At 40.9% G+C, this 22,908-nt stretch overlaps 1 protein-coding gene across 1 annotated transcript; it reads right to left on the bottom strand.

Annotated features, from left to right (window-relative positions):
- Positions 1–2,954: 2,954 nt before the first annotated feature.
- Positions 2,955–22,338, bottom strand: AQP1 (aquaporin 1 (Colton blood group)). The gene is made up of 4 exons (XM_005442310.3): positions 21,769–22,338; positions 6,859–7,023; positions 6,375–6,455; positions 2,955–4,837 (listed from the first exon to the last, which is right to left on the bottom strand). Exons 1-4 carry the CDS (start codon positions 22,156–22,158, stop codon positions 4,658–4,660), a joined length of 816 nt encoding a protein of 271 aa, XP_005442367.1. The 5' UTR covers positions 22,159–22,338; the 3' UTR covers positions 2,955–4,657.
- Positions 22,339–22,908: the final 570 nt, after the last annotated feature.

Consider the following 22,908-nt stretch of genomic DNA (forward strand, 5'->3'; position numbering starts at 1 on the left):
CACTCCTGGATTTGTTTGGGGTTTTTTTTGTTGGTTTGGGGTTTTTTTTGTGTGTGTGCTCAACCTCTTTACCAAATGTTGAAGTATACAAGAATTTATCACAGTATTGCGGCCAATAGGGCTGACATCCACATCTGAATACTATTACAGCTGAAGCAGCTAACCGGTTCTGCCAGTTGCTGTTACCTGCCCGTCTCTTACTATGGGATTAGACAGGGTGTAGAAGAACAGGAATGGCCATGGGCAGACATCCATACTTACATAGAAGTGGTCAGGAGCACAGGTCAGTAGAAAATTTTACTCAGAAGCAAAGACTCACAGCAACAAATAACCCAATCTAGAGGCAAATTGGGTTTCTATCTGGTGATAAATAGTTGCAGTCAAATTTTGCCTTCTCAAAATAAATAACAGATGATGACTGTGGCTTCAGCGAGAATAAAATTCCCCTGAGGCTGTTTAAGCAAAGTCCCACTACTGTCAAATCAGAATTTAGTGTGTTAATTCCCTTTGTAGATCTGAACATATTAGATTTGTCCAACAGCACAAGGGAATCTTGAAGTCAACAGGAGTTGTGCCTTCTCAGGAACATCATTCATAGCTCTATGTGGCACATGATTTCAAGAACCTAAAGCGATGTGATCTCATAGATGACCAATGTCTTATTATCAATGAACCTATTTAAACAGAGGCTTGATTTCCCAGCTTTGGAAAGTCTATAAAATGATGCACTTGTCCCCCAGAAGGAATTCTGGTGCAATTTCTGTAATATCAGGCAATTTATATACAAAAAATAAGGTACTTTCAAGGACATCAGGCTTGGGTAAAATGAAACACAGAACTATTATTGACACAGATGTTTACTAGAGCCCAGGCTTCAGCGGAATCATAACAGTCATATTCTTAATATAATTTTATTGTGTGACTCTTGGCACGTTCAAAGTTCAGCTGGGTAAAAGGAGGGAAAACACCGAAATACTATGAGAAACTCTTTATTGGTATTATTGTGTTATTTTAATTTTTAAAAAACATTAAGCTCTGAATTGTGACTGCTGCAGCTGGTGGATATGGAAAGACAATGGAAGCTTCCTGGCTTATTGGCTGTCATTATGTTATGTTTCAATCACCTTTCTTTCCTTGCACGTGTTAAAAACCTATGTAGAGTTGAGCAAAATGAAACCTAAAATTAAATTGCCACGGTTACAATGGGGAGGCAGAGCATGTATTTACTTCTAAAGATAGATGACCAAAGTTAGGACCTATATCTCTTTAGATTGTCTATAGAATCAATGGGATAACAAGGGGCTTCTCCAGGGATGAATTCAAAACACCTTCATCGGGCTTCTTCCAAGTCTTCTTGTGCTGGTGCGTGCAAAAACCAGGTGGTACTGTCAGCTGCCTAAACCAGAGCGAGTGTGTCTGCCCTGGGATAACAACTGGCCCTCAGACAAAACAAAGTGGGTCATTATATTGGTCAACTTTTCCCAGGAAAAATTTGGGAGAACGTTATTTGGGATGCCCCATACAGGCACTAGCAGCAGTGTCCCTGTGCTTGGGAATAATCCCTTGTGCTTTTTCATTTGCTAGCACCTGTGTGGCCACCCTCTGTGGATATTTGGTATGCTGTGGGCTACCCAGCAGGGTGGCTACTGAGACCATGGCAGGTGGTCCCTAGCTAATCTATGAAAGCACCTACCCTTTGTCATCTTTTCATGTTAGAATGTATGATAAATGCAAAGGTTTGTCCCTGGGAATCACCAGGGCACAGACATGGTCTGTTTTTCCATAGGTCAGAAACTACATACATCATGGGAGCTGTTTCAAATAACCGTTCCAGGCTTCCTCTCAGTGTCAGGGAGATTTTGTTGAGTTTCTGGGTGATCACATGTAAATACATTTGCCCACTTGACATTTGTTACTGGGTTTCGATACTTGCTGCTTCAGCTTTTAATTCCTTTGCTGGGTATCTTCCAAATATTTTAATAAGATTATGATAACTCTTAAGTGTGCTTGTCTAGCACAAAGCAAAACCATTTGTGCCAGGGGTGGGGAAACTTAACAGCTATGGCCTTAAATTGTTTAGAAAATGCTGATCTCAGTTCATAATCTCCGGTAAAGTGCTTACAAAAGCACTTTAAATGCACCACTAATCTTTTCCTGCTTTAAGAAGAGAGGAGTTTAAGCCTGGAATTCTGTTGAAATACATTTTCACTTGATTTCCAAGAGCTTTACTCTAAATTGTTTAAACATTATTACTGTGAATAAATACACTAAGAAATAGCACTTAATTTACTTTCACCTGTTCTTTTTTTTTATTTCTCTAGTGAAACAGTTGTTGTGCATCTTTCATCTGTTTATTATCATGGCGATCATAAGCAGCAGCTAGAGCAGCTAACGTGACTAGTCCTATTGCACACCAAACGGAAAGGCAGTATTGCTTGTCTTCAGAGTTTTGGGCTTTGAGGCATAGAAAATAGGACAAGTTATTGCTCTTCACAGGGTATAGACTAAGGAACAAATTGTGAATCTCAGATTTTCTCCATCACTATATGTGTTAAGTTACCTCAAGCTTGTAAAAAAGCCCTATATGCTGCGGGTGATTCCGCAACTGTTCTGGCCATAGATTCTGCAAGGCAAAAAAAGGGTTAATTGGGGGTCAGTGGATGCACTAGGATACCAACAAATGAAGTTGAGAAAAGATTCTGGAAAGTGGGCAAAAGGTTGTGGTACCTTGCTTTACTTCTAAGTATAATTTAGATAGAGCTTTCTTCCAGGTGAGGGCCTGCTTCCCCTGCCATAGGAAGGAAGAATCTCCCTTTCCCCAAAGACTAGCATCAAATCAAAGGAGTGGAAAAGCAGAAATGGTCTCAGTGTTACAGGTGGGCACCTGAAGAGTGGTATAGGAAATGAAATAGCATTGTGTTACAAGGCAAATTAAAAATCAAGAATCATGAACATTTCATGTGTTAGCACAACTGATTTTATTTTTAAACCACCCCAAAATTCAATCATGCTGTATGTACATAGACAATACATGTGATAGCACACCAAATGTAGACAAGAAAGATAAAATGTATTCTGTTTTATTTTGCTGGTGAATTTCCTTTTTTTTTTTTTTTTTTTTTTTTCATTGTGCATCTGCTCAGCTTGATGAAATGATCCAACCTATGCGGATTCCCATATCAGCCCTCTCTCAACTTCCATGTCCACACCGTCTCTCCAAGGGGAGACATCCATCATATTACCCCTGGGGTGTTTGAATGGTAAAGTGCACAGCTTTTTGTGTAGGTTCCTCTGGGCCTCATTTCTTATGTAAAACTGTTTAGTGCAGAACAAGTATATCAGCATGTATCTGCTTTAACTATATTCTATAGTTAGTAGGTAAGACCAGCTAATGCTTTGGATTACTCAGGAAATCATAAGTAGCACACACACAAAAACGAAAACAGAAAATATTCTTCCACATCATTTAGAGTGTTAATTTTCTTTATGTTTCCAGTGTCATTTATTTGCTAAGCACTGCTGCAATTCTTTCCATTTGTCTTATTTTCTTACAAAACAGTATACTAGGCTTTCTGTATAAAACATATATATAAACATTTATATATATATATATAAAAACAAAGCAATGACCCCCAAAATGGACTTACACACAGTTATGCATTTGTCCCTCATTAGAAAATATACTGTGTGTATATCTACTCATTGTCCCTGAATGTCACAGCACTGGCTATTAGAATGGGGTCAGGAAGAAAGGAACCTTCCCTCCCCCCCCCCCCCCCCCCCCCTTGGTTTGCTTTAAAACATACGGTTCAATTTATAAGATGAACAAAAGCAGAGTAGTCACAGGAACAATCAGATCCTGTTTAGGTATTGGCACTGTGTTGTTCTTCTTGCCATTGTTATTACTACTCTTCAATTTGACCTCTAGTTATTACTTCCTGGTAATTAACGTATCTATACATTTTTTGTCATACGTTCTCTCCCAGCACAATGAGCTGGATGCTCAGGGAGAATGAAGCACAGGAAAATCTAAACGGGTCCTGGGACTGGAGGATCTTGCCCTGCTTAACCTTTCTGGTGCTCTTTCTCAGAGTTTATCAAACATTTAGAAAATCATGGCTGAGTCTACATAACAAGTCATTGTTAGTGGTGTTTGCTTCCAAAGATGCGTTCGGGCAATGGTTTGACATCGTTTTTCACATGTGCTGCTGGCATTAGATACCAGCCTCACATATTTGTATAAATACTTTTTCCAGTATAAGGCCCCTGTTATTGGTACAGAAGGTTTTCTGTCCCCAGTATCTATTCTTTCAGCAAACACACTGGTCATTTGGACTACTTATCATTACTGAGTGATGTGCTGGGAGAACCACTCATGTTAAATACACCAGAAAATTTGGTGGTGGTAAGAAAGGGGTTAATTTTCAGCCCAATTTATTTAGCTCACACAAAAGTGTCTAAAGACTTCTTGGTCTGAAGACTTTTTAATTGAAAAACCCCAGATATAAAAATGTTATTAAGATTGGGGGCAAAAAATGGAAAAACATATTGAATTAAAAAACAAAGTACTGCTTTCTGGTTTACAGTCTATAACACTGATAAAATCTTCGGAAACCAATGTGCTTTTTTTTTTTTTTTTTTTTCCCCTTGTCCTTCTTTATTTTGGCTTCATTTCAACCCGGGAGTTCATATCATCTCCTTCCAGATCATACTCTTCTACTTGGCCACTGGTCCACACCTTCACACGGTCGGTCAGGTCACTGCTTCTGGGAGCCAGGACGAAGTCATAAATCAGGGCAGCGCTTGCTCCTCCAATGATTGGGCCAACCCAGAAGATCTGAAACACAGTTCCAAGCCCAGTTAATGCCTCAGGTATTACGGCATTTCAAGCTGTTCTGAAAATGTCCTCTGAGGATTTTTCACCACAAGATTTACAGTGCAAACATTAAAATTACAGTCTATCACCGGAATGTTCACTCAACTGCAAGGCAAGAAACTGGGAATGTCTCACCATGAATAGGCAATAGACAGAAGAGATTAATAGCTGTGACTATCAAGTGACTTATCAAGTTCTGATATTTAAAATCAGGTATCCGCTGGTAAAACATCTCAGTTCCTCCAGATAGATTTGGCAGGGGAGCACAAATTCTAAAAGCAACAAGGGCATTGGATTCCATTCTCCCACTATCAGCGATTGGTACTTAGAAAGTAACACTCAGTGAGAACCTAATCAGGTGCTTAATTTGCTGCTAGCTGCTATTTAGCTAGTGAGAGTACTGTAATTGTACTGTCTACTCACTTAAGGTAAGTAAAGTTTGGAGGGAGAGGTAATAAAAGTATATTTTTAGGCAGGTTGGTTTTATTAAAAATAACAGTTGATTTCGAGGGATTTGCATGGCCAAAGACTTTCTGAGGCTGAAAATGTTGGGGGTTTTTTTTCAGCAATGTCAGTGGTTTAATATGAATCTATCTCCTTCTCTCTGTACAAAGGAAAATATTTTATTAAATTCTGAAAATAGTAGCTACTAGCTTAGTCACATTACCTTAGTAACCCAATAGAAGTATTTCAGTGAGATTTAAGTGCCATTAATTAATAGCAAGATTTCCCCAGTGTTCACCTTTTGTGTTTTATTCTTTGGATTAAAATAGCATCTGTATCCAAAATTTTCACAATCCATTGTACTACCACTAAATTTCCATGGATGTCTATACAACTGGCTGTCGAAATCATGAGTTGTAGTGTTGGAACAAGCTATATTTAAAATATTCAAAAACACATGGTCATTTAGGGCTTTTATAACAGCCGCCTTTATTGAGCTTTAGTGAAATGTTAATTTTTGTGAAGTTCCTCATGTTAAACACATTTAACCACAGGGAATAATCTAAAAATTATAATGTTTCCAGAGCACTTATCCATGAAAGCACATAAGCAGACACTTAACTTTAAGAAGATTAATATTTTATTAGCTTCCAAATATTAGATGATCCATTTCAGTTTATAGACCTGCTTAAGAACCTTCCTAAATTAGGTTTTACCAGATAAAGCAGTAGCACGTTACAAACCCAGTTTAAACAATAAATACTCAATACAGGATTCTGTGTATGATGCTTTCACATTTAAAAATATTTGAAATAAATAAAATTTAAGGGAAATAAAAAAAATGACTGTATTACTTTGAATATACACACTCAATTTGAGGACTTTGTGATCTCCAGAGGCTGGTTGGAAGTAAAAGGAGATTATTCTTTGTTAAATGAAATGGAAATGGAAACTCACTGACTTGGTGCTAATGATATGTGTTTATATATTCCTGATTTTGTAGATTGTGTATATGCATAGCCTCTTGTAAGCTAAACAAACTGATTCAACTTACCCAGTGATTTTCAAAGTTGTTGGCAATCAGCGCTGAGCCAAAAGATCTGGCTGGGTTAATTCCACAACCGGTGTAATCAATCTAGAAGGTGGAAAGAGAACCAGTGGTGAGGCACTGATGCACGTGTGGCAGCTTCATTACACAGGAGGGCATGTGACAGCCGGCAGTATGGTTTGGATGCTCACAACAGTTTCATTCATCCCACCCACTCTTCCTCAGAAAAAAGGGGGAAGACTCTTTGCCATGTGCCTGTCCTTTCCCACCAGGGAAACAGTTCCTACTGCAGTGGCTCCTCCAACCTCATCACTTAGTGCCACAGCCACAGAGTTCAAGAAAGAAGGGCCATGCGTGTGGCAGAAACGAGGTCAGTATCTGAAGTGGAAGGAGAAGGAAAAAACTATCATCTTCCCATCATCTTCCTGCCTTCACTGGCCCATCCTGGGGTGGGACATTGCAGCTATCAACTGTGAGAGCTAAAACTTACAGCAAGAAGATGTCCCAAGGCAACGGAGAGACCAATGGCCAAAGGTGCTGATCCTGAGACATCATTCCTTCTCCGGTCTGTGGTGGCAAGGACACACAACACCAGCTGGAAGGTAGCAATGATTTCAATACCTAGTCCTTGTCCTGCATTGATTCCCTCTGAAAGCTGCACAGAGATAAGAAGGAAAATGTCACTTGATGCTCCTACCTGACTTCAACCAGTATGACAAAGTTTTGCAGGATCTACTGTCTCAAAAGGAGAATGCAGACCTGAGCAGACATTTCTCTCCTTGGGTTGCTTTTGCTTAACAGGGAAAAAGATAAAAGAAGAAAAAGAAAAAGTGAACAGAAATTCATGGCTGATGGGGGAATTATCTCAGTTTCCTACTGAAGTAAAGCAAATTGTCTAGAAAAACTGACACTGGCAAATGTAGATATTCCAAATGTATTATTAATCATTAAATCAGTGGAGCTTCTTATTTATGTAAATGCTGTAGAACATATTGAAGCCACAGTAATTCACATAAATGAAGATTATACAATAGAAATGCTGTTATGTTTCAGGAGTACTGTTAGAAACTTGTGCTTAACAAGAAACCATGGAGCTAAACCATTCAATGTCATAAGAAGGTTTGAATTCTGCTTCTAATCGCTATATTCAGTGGTATGTCAGTTAAGACAAGAGAAGCCTATATCTGAGTTGAATAACTTGATGTTAAGCAGAAATAACTACATTGCACACACAGGCTGAAATATGAGCTTGGACACAAGCCAGAGAAACTGAGAATGTGAATGACTCAGAGTAGGAAGCAAACTGCAAAACTTCTGCTCAAGAATAGTGCTATCAGTAGGTTACCCCATCTGTTGTAGCCGCTGCATTAAAAATTGCTGGGTCATACATGGCAAAAACATAATGTTATTGTGACCTGTCACACTGTCACAACAATGAAACTATGGGAAAACATAATTTAAATCTGCTTTTGTAGTTTTACACCCTAATTTCCCTAAAACTAATATTTGTATAACTTTAAAAAGTGCAGATGTTTAGCTGAACTCTTTCACATTCCACCTTTGCTATTCACTTGTCTTGTTTCTTTGTAACAATGCAGCATAATTTCAAATTCCTAAGCACTGAAAAAAAAATCATCTGAATATTCAGCCAGCATAAATCTCATTAGCTACATTAAAACCAGTGAAATTATATTGTTTTCTTAGACCTGCCAATCTGAAGCATTAATAATATATTTCTATATCTTGTTCTTTAATATGCAAGACTGATATACTTTGAGTTAGAAGCAGTTTATCATCAGATAGAAGTGAATTCTGGTTGAAATTGTGGGCATTTTGCTTCCTTTGACATCCATACGGTATAAATTAATATCATCAATGAAACCTTCAGTGTTAATAGGACTTAAATAGTGAGAAATATGAGTCTGACATATATATATATATATAGATGAGCTGGCAGTGAAAATTATGTGATCCAGACAATCATGCTGAATGCCTGATATGACTTAAATTACCATTCTGTTACTTTTGTCATCCCCTTTTATAAATAATCACTTTTTTTTTTTTGCTGCAGAGTCAGTGGGAATTGTTGCTGTCAACAAATTAGGTGACAAATGCATCTCATTGGTACTAAAAGTAGCTCTTTAAGAATCTGGACTATAGACTCTCCGGTCAATCCTATCTCACATTTGGAAGTGCAAATGGTCAAACTTATAAAGGCAGGTGTATTGGCAAATGAGTGATATACAGATGCCCAAAAGTGGATAAGAAACTAAAAGATCTTCAATCATAATGCAACAGTTAAGCCCCAGAGAGTCTAGATCTGAGGTCTGACGCACTGAAGTTAGTATTTGACAAAGCCTCGGCATTTCAAATTATTAAACACTGACCTACCATTAGTCTTTCCCTTCGTTTGAAGGCCTTCTATAAAAGGAAAAAGACAATAAGAGCAAAATTGTGTTTTTAAAACCTGTGATAATCCTTATCTTTGGGAGGAGGAAATCATATTCTTCCTTTCCCTCCAGGAAAACACATCCTACGGCTGACGTGACTTGAGGTCATTCTCCCTGCTAATCAGCACTTATTGATGGTCTGTGTGGGATCAAAGAAAACCTGGAAATATCATAGGAAACCTTCTGCTTTCCTCTAGCATGTAATTTTACACAGCCTGCCAGGGATGTAAGATTCCACTGTGAAAGCAAGGACTCTGGGCCATGTTCCAAAATGAGGCAAACTGAGGCAAACCTTGGATGTTCTGCTTTGCTGTGGTCTGTGGATCTGCAGTGTGTAAGTGTACAATCATAGACATTTGTTACCTGCTTCCCTGTCACAGCTATAGTGTCGCTGTGGCAGCAGCCTGGACCATCCAGGGTACAGCAACACATGGAAGAGTATGAGTCTTGACCACCCTAACCATATCCCAGCCAAAGCATAACATGCGTAGTAGGAAGGTGCATTTCCAAGTATCAAGTTAAAATGTACATATGTATGTGTGTGTATTTACTTATATAATCCTTAGTCACAGTGGATTTGCAAGTGTTACTCAGCTAACAATGCAATATGGAACATTTTGCACCTTTTGAATCTGCTCTTTTAAATTCTTGACAGAACGAGGTAGGCATAACCAACATGAGTTTCTGTTTCATTGGTTTTTTTCATTGTATTTTCCATACGCTATGCAGTTTTTTTAAGGAAAGCTTGAATTTTTGTAGAATACCTGACTTAAGAAGCTTCAGGGCTGTCTAAATCTTACTCTGAACCTAGTAGGAAGTAGTACTATACATTACAGAGACCTGACTAGCAAAGGCTGTCATTAAAATAAAGGCAAAAATTAACCACTGGTCTTAATATCTAGCATTCTGCTACTGGGAGTATCCAGAATCTAAAGTGACCGTATCTCTGGTTCTCAAATAGATAGAATAATGCCTTGAAACATAAGACACAGTCACCTCTGCTGTAGTGTTGGGGTGAAGAGGTCCCTTTCCAGCGACCCATATGCACAGTGCAATGACTCTCCCCTGCCTTGGTCAACTGCTCATCAACGGTCACAACAAGGGATGTGGGCAGCATGTGTGGGCTGACACTGCATTTGCCCTTGATGTGTTTGCTGAGAAATCCCTGACCTATTCTTATCTCTGTCCAGTAACTCTCACAAGCTCTGCATTTTAGGTGATGCTCATCAAGGCAACAGAAAAACTGTCAGAGGGCAGGGAACAGCATAGCCACTCCCTCAGCTTTTCATGCTATAGACTTGTGAAACTTGAAGAGTGGATTTGGTGCTTTAAGGAGCCAAATATGCTCTGAGGGATTAAAATGAAACACACAAGCCCACATTAATCTCCCAAACAGTTTCCCACACCACAGGAACCTATCTAGACTTATCCTCCTTTTTCGTTCACAGGAATTGTTCCATTAAACTTCATCTCTAAGTCACTATTTTGACAGGAGAAGCACCAGAAACACAGCAAGAAGTGGATGACATCATTGGCAAGACCTGGGTGTTAAATATAGACACATATAACTGATCAGCTGAATGAATCTTGGCTGCATCAGCTTGCACTGAATAATTCTGCCTTGGCTGCAGTGGCACCCCGACGAGAAGCAGAAGCCTACCTGCAGGCACTCCAAGTGAGGTATACCCTGTGAGCTGAATTCTACCACTAAATCTCAACAAGTTTGCAGAAGAAAAATCCACTGGAATTCAGTAAATTTATAGAAACCACATCTCATTCAGAAAGCTCTTGAGCTGCAGCCAGTTGGAGCCTAAAGAAGCATTTAGGGCATGCTGAAGCCCTCTGATTTGCGTTACTGGACATGGGATGAGGTACAATACTGGTTCCCCATTAAAAATTTTTCTTTATTTGATAATGCTAATGCCGCTCCTGTGACCTAGCTTGAATTCAGTGCTGACTCTGCTTTGAGCAAGAGATTGGGCTAGAGACCTCCTGAGGTCTCGTCTAAGCTGAATTACCTAAGAGACCTTTTTTTTTTGGAAAGCTTCTCCCTGTGGGAAGGTTGGGGACAGAGTTGCCTCAGTGCTGCTCTTTGAGTTTTGCCAAGTTAATGTCCAGAAACAGCTGGTGACATGTGCAGATAGTGGAGCCACGGTCGGTGGGTCCGTCACTGGGAAGTCTCTGCAGAGATGGAATCTGTATTGGTGAGTGAGTCAAGACACTTGTAACACAGTCAAATGAGGAGTGTTAAACTCGAGGGCAAAAGTCATGAAAAATCATTATCTAGTTATTACTGTAAGACTAGTAATTAGCTGAAGCCAACACCTGCTTTTTTTTTTTTTTTTTTTTTGTCTTGGGAAGTGGGCAGTGGTCGCATTGCTTCCATTTCTCCACAACATCAGACAGGAGATGGGAACTAGGGACACCCATTTCTCAGAAGTACCCTTAACAGCCATGTTTAGCTGACTGACTTCCACAGCTTCAAGCAATAATTTGGGCAAATTAATGGGATGTTTTCTTTCCTTTTCTTTTTTTTTCTTTTTTTTTTTTTTTTTTTTAGAGCAGGATATTTATTAGTTGCCTGCCTTCAGACAAGAACTGGGGACAGGAAATTAAACTGGCCCAAGGTAAACTCAGTTGTGTACTTCTCTAGCAGCTTCATATTCTTCTCATTAGGAGTAAAAGTATATCAAGTTCAAACCTGTTTCCCGTTATATGGATAAGACAGTTTGTTATGCAAGGTGGTTTCACCACGTGGTGCTGTGCTCCATCTCATCCAACAAAACCTTAGCCATGGATTGTATCTCTAGGGTCCAGCTTACTTTCATATAACAGGGATTAGTTTCTCATTGTTCCTGAAAAATGAGAGGCCTCTGGAAATGTAAAAGTCTATTTTTCAGTAGGGGAATGTCAACTTTCTACATTCTTATGAAACACTTCACTGCGTGCCATGCTGACTGGTGTTTTTTGGGAGAGGTAAGTTAAGCCACAGCAATTTAGTGACACATACAACATCCTTGATGGCTGAGACTTCTTTGCATATCCCAGCCATCCCCTAGGGAAGGCAGCTTTTGCAGAGCCCCAGCAATAGCATGGCTAGCACATAATAAAAAGCATGTTGTGGACTGACTAAAAATGTATTAACTTTTAATAAAGTGGTTTTAATCTTCATGTTGGGAGAACTAGGTTCTCCTGTCCACACAAAATCTAGCATTTTAAGGACCTCTGCTGCAATAAATAATATCTTTATAGCAGACAGAACTCTTTCCTTCTGTTGAATTCAAATACAAAGCTAACAACATTCACCAGGCCTGCTGTTTTCAGCATTCCAAATTATTAGATTAGCTCAGCCACAGCAGACTGTTTTCTTAAAGGAAGACTTCTAGCATTTTATTCAAGGAAATTCTCTCTGTCTTACTGTGTTTTCTTCCTGTAGCTTAAAAATTCCCTTCTTTGATTTTCTTTATTTTTCTTAATAAGGAAAACTCTTCACATCAGTTTAAGTGGTTCATGCTCTCTTCTTTATCCCCACAGTGGAATTATTAATTATGCTGCTTTATATGAACTATCACTTAAGTTTAGCTGGGCAAATTCTTTAATGCAATGTTCTTCAAATGTAATCTCAGAAATTAATCTCCCTGTTTCCCTCAAAACCATCTTCTACTGCCTGGCCTGTCACTTTCTCTGACTCTTCTCATGCGTTCAGCTCCAACTCTGTCTTGAAAATAACTTGATAATTTCCATCCTGATTATATACCTTTCTTCCACTGGAAGTCTCTTCCTTTAACTCACAGTCAAAATGTACTCAGAGACTTTATCCCCATATATATATAACTGCAGTTATTCTCTTCTCTCCTTGCTATTGACCAGTATCACTCTGAAATGGATGTTTCTATACCTGTTATTTGAGCGTTAGGGATTCAGAGAGTACAGAAATCTAATATCTTTAGTAAGCTGAGACAGGCAAAGATCTAAAGAGTTTCACTTAAAATTATACAACAGGAGCACTCAGAAGAAGCTGCTTATGAGGCAAATAATTAGCTTTGGATCGTATCCTAAATCAACAATAGAAGCATTCAGCAGAACCTAGGGACAAAACATATTGTCCTCTGCTAGATTATCCTTCCTATAAATACAGCCTTAAGAGCTCTAAAGGGGACTCATTCAATTCCCAAAGCAGAATTCATATTTTCCATTCTTTGGACAGCAGACACCCTCCAGGAACAAGCCTAACCTCCCTTCTCCCACCCTGTCTTCAGGCTGATGAGAAACTAGCCAGGGCTCTTCGTGGCAGCAGCCTGCTAAGAGAAGAAGGACGGTTTCATTTATATTAAACCAGAGCACATAAAGTTTACATGTGAGGCCAGTGACAGACAGTAAAAGTCAATTCCTTTACAGCACTTTCATTTAGCTCAGCTCGTTAGAGATAGAGCATTTGTTTCATTTACGCTTTTACTTTTTGATGTGCCTCTGGGAACATTGCTTTGGGGAAATTTTTTTTTTATAAGTCATGCTGCTGAGAAATAAACAACTTCTATTCAGAGGATGAGGAATGGTGAGGGTTTTTTTTTTCTTTTCTTTACCCAGCAAAACCCAAGCAAATAGTTCATTTTCCGTAACACTTTCGAAGCACTCATTTATACCATGGAGCTATTTACGATCTCCTGTATTGTCAGCCCAGAAGGAGGTGGTTTTTCAAAGGAGAATTTTGGGCATATCTGAATTTTGAGCCTAATAGAATTTTCCTTTCTATGTTGTTCCTGGAATAACTAGCTGGATTTGCACAAACCTCACAGTATGGCTGTTGGCAGTTGCACCAAAGCGATATTCACTTTATACTTCTAGACAAACACTCCAGCAAACCTGTGAAGTTTTCAGGTTTCCCAAGACTGAGGTAGTTCGTACAGTCAGTCTTGTGCAGTGCACTGAAGATTTGGCTTTTCCATGGAATTAAAAACCAGCTCTGAATATGTGCAATGGATTTCAGGAACTAGGGGAACAATTCCAGCTCCTTCATTTCTCCACCTTGTTCATCAAGCAAGACGTATCAAAAAAAGGAAAAGGGGCCAAACCTGACTTTATTCATTCCTCAGTCCAAATACAGCCATCATCAACTTCAGGAGAAGTTGTGCATATATGTGTAAGGAAACATGTGCCACAGTTCTGCTTTGAAAGCATTCATTGACTTCGCTTGGCACCAAATTAAGTGTCAAGGGCCTGGAAAAATTTGGCTGTCTGTGGTACCTCTCAGCGGTTCCTGGAGTGAGGATGCACGAGGCTCCACCAGGAAAGTACACAGAGGATTTCTTTGCTCCTTTCCGCTCCACAGGTGCCAAAAGAGAAACCCTGTGCAGAGATTTCAGGACATGTTTTTGCTCTCCTGCTGTTTATAGAGTTTCCTCCAGGATGCCTGTCGGGCCCTGTATATTTGATTTAACAGGTTAATGTTGTGCCTTAGCCTCAGATCTCTTTGACTTCAGTGGAGCTGCAGCAGTTAAACACCAGCACTAGCTTTGGCTCTGGGTGCCAGAAAGATCAGTACTTTCCCATCAGGTTACACATTAATAAATACACAGGACCAAATACTGCTCCCAGCCAGGTCAGAAAAACCTCCAGAAGACATTCACTTGCTCCACGACACTGGTATTTATATTATTCTGGAGGTACTGAGGAGCACAGCCACAGACGATGATGTCTTATTGTGCCAGGTACCCTATCAGCCACAGTGGAAAGGGTGCCTCTGCGCATTGGTAATAGAGACAACAGTTTAAAGACAGGGAAGCACAGAAACTGAGAAATGCAGAGGCATAACATACAGATAGTTTGCTATTTATGAAGTTGAGCACAAGCACAATAGTTTAGACTGGTTTCCCTAACTCTTGAACGGAGATTTTCTAAGAATGAACATTTCTTTGACATTTTCAGTTGTGATACTAGGTAAAGATCACTCTGTTATTGAATTCTCTCAATTAAGCTAAAGAATGGACAAATAAGCAAAAATGTACCACTGCTCTAAAGAAAACAGGCAATTTCCTCTTGAGACAAACAGGAAATTTTTCAAGGGCTATTTTTTCTTCCTTTAGTACTTGTGATGTGGTTTAGCACCCTTGCTTTAAAAATGTTTCCCTTAAAGGTAGCTATATACAGGCAAGATAGTAACATTTTTTAGGATTCTCTGATTAAAGAGATGCTGTTCTCAACTCACCTGAAGGTTCACATTATCTGCTGAAGTATGTGAGCCCTGATACAATGACTTAGAAGTTGTTTTTACCATTGCATCAATTTAACCTGAAGAGCTCCATGATATTCATTCTCATGTTTGCTATGGAAATTTCCATTTGTCCTCAGATTGTGGTTCTTGACATGTCAGATCTTGATTTAGAATCAATATACACTAACAGATACTTTCTTAAATATTTCTAGTTAATTTAAATTATGAAATGAACTTTGGGTTTACCTCATCTGAAGAATCTTTCTATCTATTGATCTGTCTCTGGTATGTGAGTATGTGTGGAGGTGTGTATACACATACACACAAAATATCCGTGTATGCATGGCATAATAGATAGAATGCTAAGGAAAGGAAAAGCATTTTAACTGTTTATTCACCAGTCAAGAAGGGTGGTGGCAGGATCAATTTCCTTGTATTTCATAGTTAATCTTAGTTTGGCAGCTGGTCAAACACAGAAAAAAAAATTGTTCTCAAAAAATCCCAGCATGACTCCATTTGAATTACAGAACCAATCTACCAAATTAATAGTGGGTTTATATCTAATGCAACTCATTATTTACAACCCTCTGTGCATCCCTTTCATAAATTTCTATAGTTTCTAAGTAGAAATAAATAAAGATGACCTTTCATCTGAGGCTTGCAGAGCATTTTTCAAACAATGAACCTGTCATCCTTGGATCCTCTGGACATGGACCCAGTTTATGGCACAAAACCTGCTCTGAACCAGTCTCTTCTGTCATCAGAGGACTGTCCCACAGGTGGACGATCACTAAGGACTATGTCCTGTACCAGAAACAGCCATGCTGTTGCATCCCTGCATGCTCTCTGACAAAAGCTCAGGATATGGCTGTATTATTATAGCAACACTAAGCAAATCTTTGGAGAAATGGAAATATGAAATAACTTGTGACATCTAAGGATTAAAGCTATAACCCCTGTTATCCTGAAAAAATCTGGAGGATGGGTGATAACCATCAGGTTTACATCTCAGCCCAAATGTTTCTGCTGTCACTGTGTGAACACACTAGAAAGCAGCCAAGACTACGGCCAGTTTTGAGCAGGTGCCTTTCCTGTGTTCCACCTGCCCAGCCTGGTACAAGTCAGTACAATGCTGGCATGCCATAAAAGACTGCTGTTGTAAAACTGAAATTGAGTAATGAACTATTGTTGTGGCGCCCTTTGTTAAGAAAATAAAATCCCAGACTAATCTCATGTACAGGAACCTTTTTGCTCACTCTGAAAATGCAGCAACTTCTGCTCCCTTGTAGAAGTTCAAGTGCTTAAGCCCCCAGATGCCAGCACAGGCAAGGCTGGCAGGAGAAGCCTAGGCTGAACTGAAAAGAGGGAGGGCAGAAGACAAGGACAAGGAGAATGAAGCTCACTGTATCAAAACTTGAGAAAGGCGTAGTATATAATCTGCATTGAGAAAACGCATCCAGGGATTTTTAATAAGCGCTGGAGGTCAGGAACTCAGCTGCATGTTTCATCCATCCAGCGGCACCTCTGGAACTGCAATTTTCCATACTGACTCAGAGGAAAAGCAGCATCACTTACTCAATTGTCCACTCACACTGTCAAGCTCTCAGTTTATTTTGGAAGTGCTTCCAAGTCAACCTGACTTTGTTTAATTTGAGGTTGGAGGAGAACAGACTCATAGGGCAAGGGCACAATGAGAGAGGGAAATCACAAGGTAAACACTGAGTCATCGAGTCCAGCCATGCAAGTCCCACTGCCCATGGTCAGAGGGCCACCACTGGTGCACTGGTTTGGACCAAATGTGGGGAGTTTGGTGATTCCTCTCCATGATCCCCTTGGAAGCAACTTTCTAAAGGATGGGAAAGATTCAGTGAGGTATATCAAGATAAAAACATCAGTCCTGACCCACACAAGCCATTAAAAGGTGTGGCAGGCCACAACTTCATGAAAGGGAACTCCCAGTGCAGGAGCAATTTTACGTTTGCACTAGAGGTTTCTGTCTTGGCAATTTCTTGGCAGAAAAATCACCACCACTGATGTCCTAGAGATAAGATGGTACATCTGTGGAAGGTAAGGATCTGCAGACAAGAGATTGTCCAACCTTCAGCTTTCACAAGTAGCAGAATAAGGCTGAACCTGGGGGACACAGACAGCACAGAAAAATGCCATCTCCAGCAGAGGGGTTCAAAGCTGCTCTGCTGCTGCTGCTGTACCACAATCCAGCTCATTGGGATTACCTATGGAAAGGGGACTCATTCTGTAGTGTGACTTTGATGAGTGTGGAATGTATCTCAAAATAGCAGATACTGCCCTGGTATGAAGAATCAAGGACAGCAAAGAGGTCCTTCCTCCCTGTCTTTGACAAAGGATTTGGAGTTGGCCACTGTGTGTTTTATCACCAAAGGGCATTGCACCCCTTTGTGCACCAATTCTGCTGCCACAGCTGATCCAGCTCTGGGGACACTGCTGGGCACTGGTGGCAGAGACACTGGAATGCCAAAGGGTGTTCCAGCAACAAGTGACTTTTCGTGCTCTGGGAGCAGTATCTATATGACTACTCACCTGTCTTCAGAAAACGTTCCAGACCTCTGAATCAACTGCCCACAGATCAATTCTGGCTTTTCCAGAAAGTTCCTCAGTTACACAAACAACATTTATCAGTCCACTGAGTGTTTTTTAAAACTAAGTCCTTCTATTTGTTATTCTTGGTTGGTTTTCTTTTCTCTTTATCTACCCGAGCAACACTACCTTCAGGTCTGTTTTTCTTGCCTACAATTTTTGATCCACTTATAACTTTTAAAATAATATCTTTCATCATAAACTTCAAGGCAGAGTTTTCAAATACTTTCCAAATTATACCCCCAAGACTTAGGGGGCACGTTTCCTGGCACTCTAATCAGTATGCCAAAATATGAAATTGTAAAACAGTGCCTGCATTTTTCACAAACTCTGATAATTTTCACAAATAAAAATAAAAAAAGAAACTGAGCTAAGTTTGGGTGGGTTTTTTTTTTTGCTTAGCATGTTTTTAAAAGCTTGATAAAAGTTCTCAAGATAATCATTGCTGAACCACAAATATTGTGTTACCTTACAGTACAGAAACAGAAGTCTCCTCTCACCCGCCTTTCCTGCTTGAGCTCTTTGTTGGTCATTAACTGACCGTGATGAATAGTTTCTTCCATTATCCAAACTACAGATCTGTCCTCACTAGACAATAGCCAACTATGCTGGCAGATGAGTGCATTTTGGATTAGGTATTTTCTGTTCTTACAGTTTTACCTAATGGAAATTTGTAACATGTAGTAATCCAATTGCCAAAAAAAAGATACAAGATACTCTAAGAAAAATATTTAAATTTTTAGAACAAACACACTCCATGGTCCTCTTTCAGCTTTTCCAATTTTTGAAGATTTTACTTTGGCACCCACATCACTACTAAAATATATGGGAGTTTAAGTGTCTTTAAAAGATTCAGTAATCTAAATACCTCCCTGAATATTGCCTAGAATGTCTTATTTGGAAACAATCAACATAACTAAAAATCTTCCCATTGACTTTAGTAAAGTTTGGAACAAACTCTTCCTATGTGACTGTTTTGCTTGTCCTAGTTTAAGGCAGACCTTACTATTGAACATGTTAAAGGACCATCCTGCTTTTCCATCCTCCCTTCCTTCTCTTAAACCTTACACCTTCCGTGGTTGGTTTTTTGTGCTTCATTTGCTTCTGTTCCCCTTTTTCCCTTTTTCCCTTTGGGCAATAAGAAAGGGACAGATTGATCCCACTTCATTCTGGATACTTAACAGAGGCTCCCAAGCCTTGAACCTCAGAGCTGGCTGTCTTTGGAGGACAACTCAACAGATATAAAGTACCTCTCTTTGTTTCTCCTTCTCTGTGAACTAGAGAGGACCCTATGGAAATGGGTTCCTCACTTGGCCCCTCAGTGCAGGACCTACAGCTGGGCAGGATAAATATAAGTTTGGGCACACAATCCCACCCAGTATCCACTGGGGACACTGGATGGCCACTGACCCCACATTTTTCCTGTAAAGAACACCCCTCCACAAGCATGGTAGGGTCAGAACAGGGGACACAGGCACATCCCAGCCCTATTCCCAACCTTGCCAAACAAACAGCACTCCCTTTCTATTCTTTCTCCCAGTAGTGAATCTACACCTCCTTTTCCACAGGAAGGGCAGGAAGACAAAGCAGCTGGCAGGAATGCCAGCTCTGTCCCTCCCTTCCTTGTCCTCAGGTTGAAGAGCATGACATAAAAGCAAATCTCTGTGGCATCTCCTTATCATCTGTTTGCTGGGGGAGGCGGCATGCTCTCCATGCTGGGCTGTGGTTCCAGGCCAAGCAGAAGGACCCTGCAGAAGGAAGGACAGCCGTTCTGCCCTTCTCCCCCATGTGGGGCTCAGACCCAACTCCCCCTCAGCCCTCCTCTCCCCACACAGTCCAACCTTGTCAGTGGGAAACGAATAGATCTGCTTTCCTCTCTAGTTCTTTCTTGCAAGGGAGAAGAACTGCTGCCGTCCCCATCCCCATCTCCAGGGGGGGTCTTCTCACAGTTCCTCTAGCCACAACATTTATAACTGAATGTGAAAAAGAAAATTAAAAACCCCAAAATTCTGAATGTTTGACAATGGCAAGCACTGGAACCAGGGAACTATTTTTTAGGAACTATTTTATCCATCAATTCATGCACAGAAATCATTGCCAGATTTATAAAATTGGTATGATGGAGACTTAGATGATTTGGTTTTGCCTAAAGTGCATTTTATGGCCTTGGAAACAATGCATTTGATTGTATTCCAGAGGTGCTTGGCGGGGGTGGGGGGGGTGGGGGGGGGTGGGAGGGATGCAGAATAAAGGCTTCTTCCCTCACATGCTGGTTTTGAGCTTCATGAAGTAGTCTCCTAAGCTTACTACAATCAGTGAGTGCACTGATCTATCCTGACCTTTCCATCTGTCCCCATAGGCTCTGCTCTTCTGGGATGCCCTTGTGCAGAGTTCTGAACTATATCTTTGTAGCTTGGAGACTTACTGACTGAGAGACGAGAAGAGTTTGGGCTTACCATCTACACCCCCTTTACAAATGGCCAGTTACAGGGCTTTTGGGTAGAGAAAGGAGACCGCTGTCAACGTTTTGTGGCACGTAAAAGGGAAAGACCAAACACAAGTGCTACTGAAACCAGACCTCCCGTGTTTAATGGCAGTTGGACCTCTCGAGGAAACCACTGGGGCGGATACCCCGTCCCATGCGGTTGAGCAGTTCCCTCTGCCAGTGGTTTCAGAGGAAAAGATCACGTATCACACAGACAGTCAGAGACTTCTGGAGTTAATAAAATGTTTCGCTCCTCTTCCCCAGAATGTTTTGGATTAACTGATCAAAATTTCCAAAACAGTGGCATGATGGAATACCTGCAGGCACCAGGCTCGAGGGAGGCAAGCAGCCAACCCGCAGAGCGACACAAGGGTGGATGATACTAAGCTGCTCAGGAAACACCTTCTTAATATCAGATTTTATCATGTTTTCAAAAACCACCCCATTTTCTGAATTAACTGTAATGCCACAGCATGCAAATATTACTTTATTTATTAATTTATTTTTTTAATCCTTTCTTTCCCTTTTGTCTAAATGATTTCTGAAAAGGCATTGTATTTGCAGCTTTTATGTCTCAAATATCCTTGTGGCTTCAAATGGGCGTAAGATTTCAAATTACTAAAGTCTCAAACTGCAGTCAGGAGTATTCTGCAAGGAAGGGGCCATAGGAAAGATGTGAAATACTTGCTCTTCACTGAATCAGGTGAAATAAGTGAGTATAAGGCAATTGCCATTTATAGTACCCCCATGTACTGCAGTGGCTGTAGCACTGCCTCTGATAGTGGGATGATTTCAAGTTTAAAAGTGTATCTATCCTTTTTTTTTTTTTTTCTTGTTCTGGTACAATGACAACATTAAAAGCAACATTTTGAGGAGGAGGAGTGGTGGCCAGGCAGATTTTGTGCAGCATGCTGTGAGCACCTGGCTGAGAGAGGGCTGAAACTAGACCCCTGTTAAATGTAGCTGCCGCACATCTTTCTCCAGGCTACACCTGAGAATTCAGGGTTTTACCCATTTTTCACAGCAAAAGGAGAAACCCACCAAAAGTGCAGCTGGGATTGTGTGTCAGGCAGGGTCTGAGCACTCTGCCTAATGCAACAGGTAGTGCTCACACCTGTGCTGACAGGGGTTCTCTTGCTACAGCTCTTTCACTGTTCTCATAGGTTTTCATTGCAATCATCATCAGGTTACACAAACCATTAATTAGGTATTGAAAAAGACCCACGTTCATCGAAGCAAAAAACAACATTGGTATATGCACATTCATCAGTCTGTTACCTGAGACCTTCAGAGCCACAAAAGGGACTCTGTCATGCAACTGCCAGTGATTTTCATGCTAAATTGGTGTCAAAAGGCACCTTTCAGCCACTTGGATATACACAATTGAACATGAGCAAAAGTGATCACGGCCATAATGTCCTAAAGATCTGAGGAGGGGGTGGGGAGGAAGGACCATCTCTGTGACAAAGATCGATGCTGATAACAGCCAGCACCAGATCCCCTGCTACAACAAGCAACTGGCTGCCTGAGGTCACCATCACCACTGCACCCCCCATGCACACATCTTTAGCAGATGACAGGTGTTACATTTCTACTCCAAAACAAAAAGGGAAGGAGGAATTAAAAGTTTCTACTTACCGTGTTGAGCCCCAGGGCATTGTCTGGGAGAGAGGAGGTGACTCCAGACAGAATAGCTGTGGCCACCACTGCCCCCAGGCACTGGGCAATGATGTACATGAGCGCCTTGAAGATGCTGATCTGGCAGCTCAGCAGGAGGCCCAGGGTGACAGCTGGGTTCAGGTGTGCACCGCTGATGTGGCCCACGCTCTGTGCCATGGTAGCGATGGATAACCCAAAAGCCAACGAAACCTTCACGTTGTCCTGAGACCTTGTGGATGTTTTGTTGCCCACCACTGGGAAGTTAAAACCCAGAGCTGAGCCAATGCTAATAAAAATAAAAAGGCTCATGGCAAGGAACTCAGCCACCACTGCCCTCCAGAACACTTTCTTTTTGAATTCACTAGCCATCTTTTCTCTCTCTCTCTCTCTCCTCCTCACTTTCCCTTCTCCCTCTCTCCCTTCCTTTGCCTGATATTTTTTCCTTTGAGGTCTGAAGAGAAATCTGGAGAAAAAATACAGTCCTTGGATTATTTATAGGGCTTTGGGTGGTCTGTAGGAGGGAAGGGGTGTTGCACAAAAGGAGGAAAGAACATCTACATAGATGCTGACTGCTAGATTGATGTAAGACACTGTATGCCTGCCAAAGTTTTTTTCTTCCTTTTTTTTTCCTCCCCCTCCCCCCCCCCCCCCCCCCCTCCAGCGTTCGATCTCTGCTGCCGTTTTTAAGAGGCTTTTTTAATTTCTTGGAAAAGTCTTTAGGAGTGCCTCAGGAATTTTACCCTCACTTTTTTAACTCCTGTATCATCATTCATCACACGGTTTGGAATGAAAGCGTTTACAGGATTTCTGTCTCGAGCTGGACTGAAACGAAAAGCAAAGTTATCTGTGCAGCCTGGGAAGTTATTCCTGCTCAGCTTCACCGGCGGCAGATAACATCTGAAAGTAGGAAATAAACCTGACAACTAAATCCACACTCCAGAGACTTCAGTACCGCTGTTTCATTTGAAAACAGGTGGTAATGTCTCTTCTGCTGGGTCGGTGGAGGTTTGGACTTGTTCCTGATGCCAAGCCTGCCGGCTGGACGGGCAAACACGTATTCACACGGGCTCGCACAAGCCGGTGTTAACTGGTGAGCGCTGGGGACCAGTCTGAATCCGT

Source organism: Falco cherrug, chromosome 4 (genome assembly GCF_023634085.1).
Source record: "Falco cherrug isolate bFalChe1 chromosome 4, bFalChe1.pri, whole genome shotgun sequence".
NCBI lineage: Eukaryota > Metazoa > Chordata > Aves > Falconiformes > Falconidae > Falco > Falco cherrug.

Coding starts and splice junctions, on each gene's coding strand:
- AQP1 (XM_005442310.3), bottom strand. CDS start 22,158: ATGGCTAGTGAATTCAAAAAGAAAGTGTTCTGGAGGGCAGTGGTGGCT. Junction 7,024..21,768: donor ATGCCCTGGGGCTCAACACG/GTAAGTAGAAAC, acceptor ATCTCTGTGCAG/CTTTCAGAGGGAATCAATGC. Junction 6,456..6,858: donor CCTTGGGACATCTTCTTGCT/GTAAGTTTTAGC, acceptor TCCACCTTCTAG/ATTGATTACACCGGTTGTGG.